The sequence below is a fragment of the Phoca vitulina genome, unplaced genomic scaffold (assembly GCF_004348235.1).
Source record: "Phoca vitulina isolate PV1807 unplaced genomic scaffold, GSC_HSeal_1.0 scaffold1, whole genome shotgun sequence".
Classification (NCBI taxonomy): Eukaryota; Metazoa; Chordata; class Mammalia; order Carnivora; family Phocidae; genus Phoca; species Phoca vitulina.
This window is the reverse complement of record NW_022589704.1, coordinates 41982014-41995461: the sequence shown is the minus strand read 5'-3', so window position 1 is coordinate 41995461 and position 13448 is coordinate 41982014. Positions and strand designations below refer to the sequence as shown.

At 33.4% G+C, this 13448-nt stretch overlaps 1 protein-coding gene across 1 annotated transcript in view; it reads right to left on the bottom strand.

Moving 5' to 3' along the window:
* The window catches only part of TMEFF2 (transmembrane protein with EGF like and two follistatin like domains 2), a 223151-nt gene that overhangs the window by 199224 nt on the left and 10479 nt on the right, over positions 1 to 13448 (bottom strand). The window contains exons 3-4 of the mRNA XM_032405849.1: positions 13302 to 13431; positions 8058 to 8084 (exon numbers count right to left, since the gene is read on the bottom strand). Coding sequence (XP_032261740.1) covers positions 8058 to 8084; positions 13302 to 13431 — 157 coding nt within the window. The remainder of the gene's footprint in view (positions 1 to 8057; positions 8085 to 13301; positions 13432 to 13448) is intronic.

Here is a 13448-nt window from a genome sequence, read left to right as displayed (position 1 = left end):
CCAGGAACAAATATGTATAGAGCACATCAATTTTACATAGAAGCCATCATACAGATGGGTTTCCTTTTTAACTGATTTCATAATAATGATCTTTCTGTTTGTGGCCTTTACCAAAAAAAAAAAAGTAATAACAAAACAGTCACTTATTCAGGCAAACAATGGGATTAAGGTATGAGAAAAGCATCTGGAAAATGAGAAAATGGGGGAAGAGATTAAGGTTATAAGAAATATTTAATTAGGAATGGATTCAGTTTAAATGATACATCTGAAGAGCAGGTTCTTGGAAGCATCAGACCTTATTTAAAATCCAGTTAGTTCTCTTTTTATTCTTCTCAAAGGAATCAGTAAGAATACAAAACTGTAAGATTTTTCAGAACGAGTTTACGAACTGACAGGTTCTGGAATAATTCTTTTGGTTTGACTCACTGAGCCAGGATGCTAACATTATTTAAACATTGTTTTCTATTTATTCCTGGATTTGTTTTTTTAATTCTAAAGCTATAACAATTATGTAATTTACCAGAGAAAATGAAATTGCTTTTTGTTAAGTACACATTGAAAATCATATGCTACAACATGTATTGTACATTTAGTACAGTAAAAAAAAAAAGCTATATTTTCATATCCAAATTTGAAACCAATTCAGTGCAATTTGGCATGCACTGCAGCATACAGAGAAACTCCTATGTATTGGTAACAAGTAAAATTTTCTGCTTGCTTAAAAATATCAAAACAGAAGAAGGACATCTTAAATAAAACCCCAAATAAAAGTACCTTAAGAGAAAAAAATGGATTAGACTATGGTAAAACCTAGAATATCTGTTCAATATAGGACCGCAGACAATGTCCCTCAGATGGGTAGCGGACTGATATATCTAAGATACACAAGCGATACTCTAGAGAATATAACACCAACTCCTGAAAATCAACAACCACCAGACAAAAGAAACTTTATCTCCTTACTTCAACACAGTGCATTCTCAACACAGATCTTATAAAATCACCAGTCAGATCACAACATCCTCTTCTGCTCCGGACCCCCGATGGCTTCCAGTTCACTCACAGGAAGAGCCAAGGCCTGCATGAAGGTCTACAGGGTCACCCCCACCTCTCTTTCTCATCTCCAAACACCATCTCCCTCACTTAGTCCAGCTACCATCCTCGGATCCCCCAGGTATGCTTTCGCATTTGCAGTTATCCTGGAATGCCCTCTCTTTGCTTATCTGCAAGGTTTGCTCCTTCATTTCCTCCTTATCTTTGTCCAAGCCTTCCTGATCATCCCAAACTAATTAATGGCCTCCCCCCACTCCCCTCCACACACGACCTTTCCTTATCCCACTTTTTTCTTCCTACAGAGAAGTCATTACCATATGACGATCTATATTTTCCCTTGCTTATTTGTTAACTGTTTGGGTCTCTTCACAAGAAATAAGCTCTACAAAATCAGAAATGTTGTCTGTTTTTTTTCCTTGTTTTAAATTTACAAGGATTATAAAGGATGCCTTGCTGCAATGTTCACATTTTCCCCTTCTCAGCTACTAGGAGTATTGTATACAGGCAATTCATAGCTGAATCTCTCCCTAGGTCTAGCGTGCAGTTAAAGAGAGCCACCTGGCCCAAGGTAGCACTCCCTTTCTGGGGTTGCCCACATCAGTGGTGATCAATGGTGGATGTGAAGGCCAGCCCCACTGTTCTGATTCAGCACGACTAAAAGGGGCCCTCCCACCTTGAGAGCTCCATTCCAGCCCTGCCATGGCTTTTCTTTTTAACTGCACCAGTTCAGCTTCTCCTTCTGCTCAGTCTTAGTTTCCACCTTCCGCAGACACTTATTGTGAGACTACTACTCAGTATACTTTGAATGCACAAATTTCAACCTTAAGGTCTACTTCCTGGGAATCCCCGACAGGATCACAGATGAAGGAAACAAAAACAGAGAATCTAAGTAAACCGCCCATGGTCACTTTGCTAGTAAGTGGTGGAGCCAGGATCAAACCTACAGACTCTAGCTACAGAGCTTGTGTTTTTAATCATTTCTTCCTGCTGCTACACACATAACCATACTTCCCCCTCCCACCACCAATAATTTAAAATATATTGAATTCCTTGGAGTGAATACTTAGGAATGGGATTAGGGATGGAGGATGAAGGGAAAAATTAACAGAAGAGAATAAATGGCAATCATTATGTGCCATGGACTGAGGAGTATGATTAACTTAGATAATAGACAACAACAAAAACCCATAGTGGTTTGAGTACTGTGTTGAATAGACCAGATGATTTCAGTGGGAAATGAGAGTGGGAAGGGGGCAAGGCGATGGGATAATGAAATCTCATATGATTGTTGATAGGATTTATGATTTATATAAACCACAGAATATGGGGTCTGGTGTAGTTGTGGCAAACAGCTACTGCAAGAGGTAGGGCAACCTTGTGCCCTATCATTTCCTCCATTCTTGGAGTTCAAGGACTGATTTAGTTATCATATTCACTGTTGTTGGGTTTGCAGGTAAGCTGTTCATCCTTCATTGTCATCATTCACACATCCAAAGGCTATTGTTGTGGATAAATAAATTAATGCTATGATAGTGCTTTTTATAAACCATAGAGTGTTTTACAAATAGTTAAAAATGTGTATAGACATCCTTACAGATTTATCTAATCATGCTCTGACATCAAGTGGAACTCTAATAAAATCTTTCCACCTACATTATATATATATATAATATAATATAATATAATATATAATTATATATATTATATTATTATATTATTCTATTGGGGGAAAAGTTATTTTTTATTTTTAAGATGGTAGTCATATGTGAAAACAAAGTATAGCCAAGTGGAAACAAAGGTTCCTTTCTCCTCCCTTTTCTCACTGTTTCCCCATTCTGTTTGCTTTTTGTATTCTTTTCAATTTCATTATCCATTACATGTTCCTCATTCATTCTACCTCTATTTCATTACTCCACTGCAATATTGCTTTTCTTTGAGGTAAAGAGAAAGTAAAATGGATTGCAACCCAGGAAAAGTGGGGATAAAATTTCAGTCGCAGTTCTGATGGCTATATGCCCATCTCCAGGCAAAAGAGCAGCTCTCAGGTATAGGAGAGCAAAAGCAAGGATAGTTTCCACTTTCTCCCCATGTGTATTGCCCTGGAAGAATCTCAGACTTTACATACATGGTAGGATTTCTTTATTGAATCAGTACTTCAGCTGAAGCTGTTTACAAATGATGCCTGTCAGACTTTGGCTGTCATGGAGAAAATGCATGGTGAGGCATATTGTGCTCGCTAGAACTTGACCATGACAGTAAGGTAGAGAAGGTACAAATCGAGGTTAGGAAAGGGAATGTGTACAGCAACATGGAAGAGAAGAATTACTGAGCCTTATATAAGAATATTTTATGGAATGAATATTCAGTTTCTTGTTATTTACAGTATATTTAACATTTTATTTCTGCAGGGGATTATTTTTCTTTTGATAATTAGAATCATAATTTTTCCCATTGTGGGCTGAGAAGAGAATTTACATGTAATCTCCTTGAGAGTAAAACACTGTGTCATATTCATTGTTACAGCTGCAGAAACCTTGCCACAATACCTAGATTATATTAGGTTTGTTCAATTCAACCGAATTCCTGAATATCATCAAATTTAGATTAGAAACACAAGGATTTTTAAAAAATAATTTTCAAGTTCTCAAACTTCTTACAATACTGTTTGCCAGTTTTTAGCAAGCCCCATAATCAGAAATAGTAGCTTAGGGTCTAAAATTTGTTGCAATGTGAACATCTCTTGCTCTACCCAAAATGTATATAAAGTAAATGTCTTAATTATGGACATCTGAGTAATACCATATACAGTTAATTTGCACAGGGCAATTTTGCATTAAATAAAAATATATCATAAATGGTTTCACACAGTGAAGTTATCACAATTACCTGGATATTAAAAATCAGTCTTTATACTAATACTGGATGTAAAATTGATTTGTTACTATACATATCTGACAATCATCTATTAAATAATTCTTTTAAAACTATATAATTATATAAATTCTATAATAAGACCCAGGGCTTCCTTTAACCTCATGAAATGAAAATATACCCATGGTATCTATGCTGTATACCTTAGAGACATTTCATTTCTATAAACATTATCATACAACTGCCCATAAGATGTTATTAAAATTTAATTGTGGATTTTCCCAGACCCATAGCAGGATAATACATTTGTAAATATTTTAATAGTTAAAATAGTTTTCACTTTACTGGACTAATTTTTTGTTTTTAGGAATCTATCAAAAATCTAATCAATCCAGAAATATTTTTAAAAGAGAAAATGGAAAATATTCATAGCTTTGATTTCATAATATGACTAAAAGACTGAAAGAAAAGCAGGGGTTAAAAATTATCCTTTAACCACCCACACACCCCTGGATTTTGAGAAGGGGTTTCTTTAATACTTTTTTCTTACTGCAGTATTTGTTGCTTAAGGAAGTCTGTGGGTGGATAAGATGTTATTATCCCTCCTACACACACCCGTTTTCTTATTTACAACATTAAATCTCCATTTATATAAGTACTTGAAACACCAACCCTTTTCTTTCAACTACGTTCTGAAATTCTTTGGAATTGGGTCCACACATTACCTTCCTATAGGACACATTCATAGTAAATTGTAGGTTATCCTGATTTTTTTCAAGGGTGAGTCTATCCAAAAAGGGTGTCTGAAGTGGATGCCTTTCCAACTTTTTTTCTGAAAACAGAATTCCAACTTCTTGTCAGAAAACAGCAAGTCTTATGCCCAAACTAATAATACAAAACTATTCTTTGTATTAATGTGTTTCCTTAAATACTAAGAAGATACAGTCATTAACATGGGAAAAGCCAACCTTTAAGATTTGTATGCAGTATTTCTTATTACACTACAGATTACCTTTGTAAGTGAACGCACATTTGTAGTTCATGCTGGAAACATAACAAACATGTTTTACCTAAATATAGTTAGCTCCTTGAGTTGTTTCATCTGAATAAATACATCGATAATTAAAAATTTTTTAAACTCCCTATAAAATACATATAATGTTATGAAACCTTTATATCCCTTTCTAATTGTAGTAAAAATGTTCCCTCAAATATAGTAAATGACAGATATGCCCTTGTGCAAATGGGTTAAACTTAAATTATTTTAAAGTGATCAGGTCTCATCTTCATTGCTAATATAAAATTCATTCATTTAAAAAATACAAGACAATTTTTAAAAAGCAAAAAATTTATGTATTTTAAAGTGATTTTGGATTTGGAGATTTAATGATATCATTTATAATAGCCACACATACAATGTGTTTTGCAAATAAATTTTTTAACTTCACTATTCAGATCAATTCTTTCCAGATGGGAATTATATTAACTTTTGTTAAAAGAAATTAGAAAAATAATCATTAACCACCCAAAGTGCTTGCAAAGATGCCCCAATTATTAACTAAATACACATTACTGAGAATATATCCTACAGAGGCCAGTTAGAACAATCACTAGCTGGGATTGATGTATTAACCAAACAATCACAGATAATTTAATCACTTCTGGTTAATTCAAAGGAAACTATTTCTGGCTCTTCTGATACCTTGATAATAGGAACTGTCAGAATACAGAGGCAAGTCCATCTTCTATATAGCAGAGGTAGTGAGTCAAATATATTTTATGAACAATGCAATGGATATGTGAATTGGAATTCTGCAGGTTACTCTAAACTAGGTTTTTATGTTATAGTTATTCAGCTTTTTTGGCACCTTGTAATAGAGTAAAAAATTAAAGAAAATTAAAATCATTACTATTTCAGAGCAAAGGAAGACAAAGACTAGAAAAAGAGTAATTTAGTTAAAAAAAACTTGTTTGGTCTCTAATTTAAAAAAATAGTTTATGCAGTAGGAGTAAATACTCATTATCACAACTTCCAGAACAACAACTATTTAAAAAGAGTACAACTCAGAATTAAATAGGTTATATGGTCTTTTCTTTTTCTAAAGCAATTATCTTTAAGAAGTTGCTTTGTTTTTTTCCCTCGAAGTTACTATAAAGTACCTATAATTGAAAGGAAGAATAAAAAGCAAACAGGAGAAGAAAATAAGAAAAGGAAAGTGGTTTCCAACTTAAGTACAAAGTTCAAGTTATAAACATCATATCCTTGACATCAAAATTATTTCCTAAAAAATTACCTTATTTAGATCACTGGATAACATAATGAACCCCAAATTTCAATATGGAATGCAACAAGGAAGAGTGAAGTTGATTTCATTTTCACTTGCATGAGCTAATTACAATGAACGAAAGCTGGACACCAGTGTCTGAGACATAAACTATGTCCTCTTAAAAAATCAATTAAAATGAAGAAATGATATGTGATATGATAAGGGACTCAAATAGAAAAAGCATATCATGACATTTTAATAGAAAGAGCAATGAAGATTTTCTGTGTTCTGTGGTCTAGCTTGTTTTGTTTTTGAGGATGCTAAAAAATTAACAAGACTTGTTGCATGAAAAGCGGCACAGTTGAAACTCAACACAGTATCTGCAAGATCAGGTAATCTATATATAAAGACTAAATGTATCTGGGAAATAAACAGGATTTTGCATAGGAACAACTCCCTTCCAAAAGCAACACTATTAAAATTGATTAATTCCTTAATATTCCAATGGTGAAATATCTACTTAAGCAACTATCTTTTTCCTTTCTTTTTCTCTTTAAGATTTAATTTGTTCTTTTAAGCTCTTCTTTTCAAACAGCTGGAGAAGCTTTCTTAGGAATACTATATTAATCAGCCAGAGGGGTTGGCAGAAAAACAATTTCTTAGAAGAAGTGAAAGACTGTCCTAACATCAAATGACTGTCCAATGTCATGTAACACTGAAATAAATTTTATGCTCTCAATGTACTAAATCTTGACTCCTCTTCAGTTTTAGTCTTTATGGGAAAAAATTGTGCTCCAATATTTTGCTGTAATTGTGTTCTCTACGTATTGTTTATTTAAATTAGTTAAGCCTTTCATTATATAAAGCACCTTGATAAGTCTTTGAAATATTGCCCAAACTAGATAAGGTGTGATAAGTCACATCTTTCCTGAACCCAAAATCTTTTATTTATCTTTTATCAAATTCTGTATTTAAAAACTAAAATTTACTTTGAATCATACATTTGATCAGTTTATACAACTTAAGCAAGGCCTTAAGAATGTATGTTTTTCTTCATTCTCTTTTTATTTTTCTTGTTGAAATTTTATATAATTTTTTTTCTTGCTGTGTATAGGGGTGGAATTTTGTTGGGATTTCATTTGAAAAAGCATTTTAAGAAATTTACAATGAAGATTCAATTCATAAATAAAGTCTTATTTGCCAGGCAGTACATCGGATAAAATTTTAAAAGTTTCTCCCTCTCTTTTATCTTACATACTTCCTTAAACACATAATTTAATAATGAAAACATGTCTTACTTAGCAAAAATTAATTTAACCAAAGAAGTAAAGATACTATATTATTTTCATTGGCTTAAATTCTGTTTATCATTTTTACTTTCTTTTATGAAAAGAAAGTTTTCAGTTTCAAATTATTGATTTGATAATTAAGACCTGCTCACATGGTAGTTATGTGTGTGTTAATATCAATACTTGGCAATTTAGGGCAATATTACATATTTTAAAATCTCATTATTTAAGTGATTTCTTCATGAATTCTTTCTGCCCTGCCAAATGAGCTTGGAAGCTTCTGTTAGGAAGTTTTGACATGCAAATCTATCTCAAAGATAAGTTGGGCACAAACAAATAAAGGAACAAGAAAGATTAGATGAGGTAAAGTTCTTAAGTAAGATTCATAAATATATTAAATAATTTGCATGGTATATACATTTGCTTCATAAGTAGAATGATACTTTTTCATTTGCCTCTTTCCTAAAATGCAAAATGTGAATTTGTCTCAGATATCTGTAATGGTAAATACATAAGCAAATATCCATAAATGATATCCACACGTAAGTCTTCAAATATATAAAAAGACAAATCTTACCTCCATCTCCAGATCCTGATCCTGCATCTGGGGGGGGAAGAGAAATAATTTGGTTTTGTTTGAAAAACATATTCAAAAACTATTTATGACTTTATTTAGTTCATGTTTACTTCCTTTATTAAGACAGTAATATAATGGAGAAAATTACTAATATTTAATCTGAAAGTGTATATTCACATCAGTTTAATTTAATTTGTGTAATATAACTTATCAAATAAATTTTCTATTATTTTCATTCTTAAACTTTGTAAAAAATTATTATCTAGCTTTGATATTATAGCTTATTTTAATTATTACATTCTAAAATTGACTATGTAAAATCTGTCATATTTTTATTTTAACCAGGATGAATTTGGTGCCATTAACAAAAAAAAAAAAAAAAAGAAAATGAAATGCTTATAACAGTGAGATTCAGAAATTAAACAGGCTAAGACATGTGGCAAATAAACTCATAATTAAGGCTTATATTATTGTAAATCGCATATACACAAAAAGAAAAACAGTTTATAGATAATTATCTTTCATATAATTGCTAATATGTTTTCCAAATACCACAATTGTGGATGAGTTTATCTGCCACCAACATCCTTTGTTTTTTTTTAATTAACTTATTTTTTTATTATGTTAATCACCATACATCATTAGTTTTTGATGTAGTGTTCCATGATTCATTGTTTGTGTATAACACTCAGTGCTCCATGCAGTACGTGCCCTCTTTAATACCCATCACCGGGCTAACCCATCCCCCCACCCCCCACCCCTCTAGAACCCTCAGTTTGTTTCTCAGAGTCCATAGTTTCTCATGGTTCGTCTCCTCCACCGATTTCCCCCCCTTCATTTCTCCCTTCCTACTATCTTCTTTTTTTTTTTAACATGTAATGTATTATTTGTTTCAGAGGTACAGGTCTGTGATTCAACAGTCTTACACAATTCACAGTGCTCACCATAGCACATACCCTCCCCAATGTCTATCACCCAGCCACCCATCCCTCCCACACCCCACCCTCCAGCAGCCCTCAGTTTAAGAATTCCTCATATCAGTGAGGTCATATGATACATGTCTTTCTCTGATTGATTTATTTCGCTCAGCATAATACCCTCCAGTTCTTTGTTTTTGAAATCAATAGAAGAGAGAGATTAACTTTTGTCTTTGTGTTTAAAATTGGATACACCCTAAATGATGCTGGCAGAGAAAAAGGATACCCTCCTTCTGCATTTCTCTTTATTTCTTCTCTCCCCTCCTTCCTACAGAATTGCAGTTGGTCAAAGTTGTCTATTTCTGACAACTGAGTTCCCAGAGACACCCAGTTTTCTCATTGGGAGTCAAGACCATTGAGTTTCCATCTGGTTCTACCTGTGAAGTGTAAACATCATCTGCCTTCTGCCTCCCTACTTCTTTTCATTCTAAATACATTTGGTTATGTATTTTTAATGTTAATACTGGGGAATAAGACTAATATTGGTATTTTCTGTCTGAAATGTTTCATCTCACACTGAAATCTCAACCAGGATTCAAGAACTATACCGAATGCCACTTCTATGAATTTGTGTTTGATGCTTTAGTACAATTTAAGAAATAAAACAAAGCAAAAACCCAAACCTCCATTATTTCTATTTGTTTGCCTCCATGACAGTTTATGAGAGGCATGGTGTAAAAAATGATATGGTATATGAAAATCCACAGAAGGCTGACGTATGGAAGAATAGATGCCTCCTTCAACAGCTATGCTTGTCATCATGTTAGGCATTAGCAGTGTCATGAAGGAGCAGTAGTTTAAATAATGAGCCTTGGTGGAGACTCCTATTAACTAAATTCACAGGGTCTAACACTGTATTAAATCAGACAGCCAAGTTATTTATTAACTGCTAATGTGACTAAAACATATGTCTTTAGGCCAACAGATTTTTTCTTTAAAGCAAGCTAATTGGTAAAACAATTTATAATAAAAACCCTTCTTAGTAAATATATAATCAAATAAGCATTTTAAGCATACACCTTGACTATTTAATGATAACAGATCAAGAAAGGCTGAAGCATTTGTCACCGTAATAGAATCGTCTTGTCAACTGAACTGCTAATCATAACTCATGGCACCGTCACTTTTGGATGGGACAATGCTTGAATGGTCAATGTTTGTACACTTCCACAGTAAAATTTTAACTAAATTTCTTTAAACTAATTTGAAAGTTTAATTCAGTATTACTTATAATCATCAGAGGCTAACAGGTTGTACTATTATAGCACTAATATATTTTACGTGTTTTGGTTGAATGTGTAGAGTTTCTCTTTTCTTCCTCATTACAACTGTAAATTTCTTTAAATCAAGAACCATGTCTTGTTCAGCTTTATATACTTATATGCACATAAGAGGAAATACCTAAAAGTTATAGATTCAAACCTTCAAACATTACTCATTTGATAACATAAGGAATGTTATCTAATCTTCCTAAGCTTATTTGTCCTCTATTCAATGAGTATAATAATGTCTATCTCATTGATAGATTTTGAGACTTACTGCACAATAGCAAATTTTAAATGATTATCACTGTGTCTGGAACATAGAAATTAAGATTTTGAATAAACATCTTGCCTATTCATCTACAGGTTTTCTAATAAATACATAGGGTTTGGAAAAAGCAAAAAAAAAAAAAAATGGCAGTAGTATATTGGCTTGTATTTCTCATGTATCTTTCTAAAAAGTCAAGGGGCATGGTTCTTAAGACAACTTTTGTTTGATTTGACCCAAATCAGGTAAGTAGGAAACAAAGAAGGAATAGGTGGAAAAAATAATCACAAGTCCACTGAATTATTATGAAATAGTGATGGGAAGTTTTAATGGTTTCTCTAGTATAAGATAAATAAGTAGCTTACTGAGGTCTTACTGGTGAGACAGAAACACCTAAGAAGTCATGCTCTTGATCCTGAAAGTCTGAACTCCTAGTCAATGCATTTCTTATAACACAAAAAAGCAAAATTGACAGCGAGGCTATTGAGCAGACTGTCCAATAAGAAACAATTTTTGGACCAAAAAAAAAAAAGATTTGTAAGTTCAATGAAGTATAATAAAGTTATATCTTCTACTGCCTTTTATTCCTAGAGATCACAATTTGCCATCTCTATTCAGTGTCAAATAGCATTAAAAAATAAATGGAAAATCTGCAAAGAAAAGAATGAGAATTTATTTTAGATCAAAAGTCAGAACTCTAATTTATTTACAGTCAGACCTGGTTAATCAAAATTACTTTGGTTCCTCCATCATTATTCAGATCAAAAATCTTTTAGATTTACAAGTCAATGGGAGACACATTCAGCAAGATTGGCTTACTAATTAAATCCTACAGAATTCTAAGTATGTGACTCAGCTAGGTATGGATTACTCAATTGTGATTAAATGTTCTACTTGGCTAAGTATTTATTTTCATAGTATAAACAACACGTTAGAGTCTAGCATGTAAAAACTTGAATGAATCAGGAGAATGTGATTGCCTAAGCCTACAAGAACTTGGAGGTTAGCAAGTATGAAAGAGAGATTTTGGTACCAAATGTTGTTAGCCACACCATAACTTCCTGACTCTATTTTGACAACTGCCCACTGATTCTCATTTGGCTACTGTCAGAGACAGATTGGTATCCTATACGATCTAGAGTAGATAAACCCTTTCCTCAGTACTCACTGGTGTTGCCTCTATCATTCTTGGTTTCTAAGAGTCAGAGTTTCCATATTATTTTTTCCTGTGCAATTTGTCTTAAAATATCACTTTAAATTTTCTCCATAGATATGGCAGATTGATTTTTCATAATTAGTTTGCTCCTTGTTTTTCTTTCTCTTTCCCCCATCTTTACTATGAGAGTAGAACGCTGGTCCTCCTCCCTCCCTACTAGGGAAGCAAGTCCAATGACTCTCACCTGCTGCTGTCATTTTCATTCATTACTTCTCAGACAGATGGAGTGACAATGATCTGTTTGCTTTAGCAAGTAAGAAGCAAGTGGGGCACCAGAAAGGACATTCACTTCATGAGGCAAAGAATCATATAAAAGAAAAGACTACTTAAAAACCAAAATCAACACAAAAAAGCCTACATCATCATCTGTGAGTAATAATATCATTCTCTTCTAATTCTTAGGAACTTTAGTAGTCAATGGTATAATTTGGAACACTATCAATTACTAACAATCAATAGACTTAAGATAATCTTTTAAAGAATACAAGCCTTTCTTCTTGCTCATTTACCATCCTGCTCCAACCTACATATGACTTTTAACATAGTTCCCTAGAATAGAAATACTTGTTATCGAAGAAATACTTGTTACCTTTCCAATAAAATAGATTTTTCCTGGCACTCTTCTATATTCTCACTTTTGAAGAAAGTTCATACTTTGTGTCATTATTATTTTTCCCTGATATGCTTATGCCATCCAATTCCTCAGAAATTATGACTTTCTAGAAAGATGCTTATGTGTCATTCAAGACAACTATCATGGATACTAAAGTTTCTTTAATATATGTGATTCTAATATGTCAAGCCTAACCTGTAAACTCAGCTTTATTTTAAGGCATTGCTCTATCAAGTTGGGCTTTGTTCCCTTTGTTTATTTTTCTTCCTGTAATGCTGTTCAGCTCTAACAGTCACTGTACACGAAAGGAAAACCTGAAAAACTGAAGAGCATATGAGGTCACTCTTCCTCCTCACTTCCTCCAGAGCATTCTTGGTAAAGACAACTAAAAAGCTTTGTAGAATCCCAGGCTGACTGTGTTAGAAAGGATAGATGTCCTTCACAAATACATTCTTCAATATAATCAGCTAAATGATAAGAACATTTTATAGCACTGCTGAAGTTACCCACATTTTCACTTTCAAACCCAGGTCTGCAAACTACCCTCCAGCAGACGATGCTATTGTTCGAAACAAACCAACCAACTTTACGTGTGCGTGGATAGGTTTCTCTATATTTGGCACCTAGGCAGGAAACCTAGATTTCTAATTATATTATTCAACTGTCTGCACTTCATTAAATAACATATGTATTAAAATCAACATCCTTATGGCAGATTTTCTCTTTCTTCCAGAAGTGATTTGAAATGTAAAAAAGACAAAATAAGAATAATGTATGCTTTGTACAAAAGAATGAGAGGCTTATCCAGCCAGTATATAGTCTGAATTATTTATTTGGCGATAACATAACAGAAAAAGCAAGACATGGTTTCCAAAGGTTTCAGGGAGTCTTTAGGATCACACACATACCTGTGGCACATGATCCTTCAGACACTACAAGTATCTCGCTCTGCTGTTTGCAGGCAGCCTGCCGCAGGTAGCACTCATTCTGGTAGCTCTCCCCATTGGAGCCACACACAGGCACGTAGTCACTGTTGCACTGGCGGGGGGGGGGGG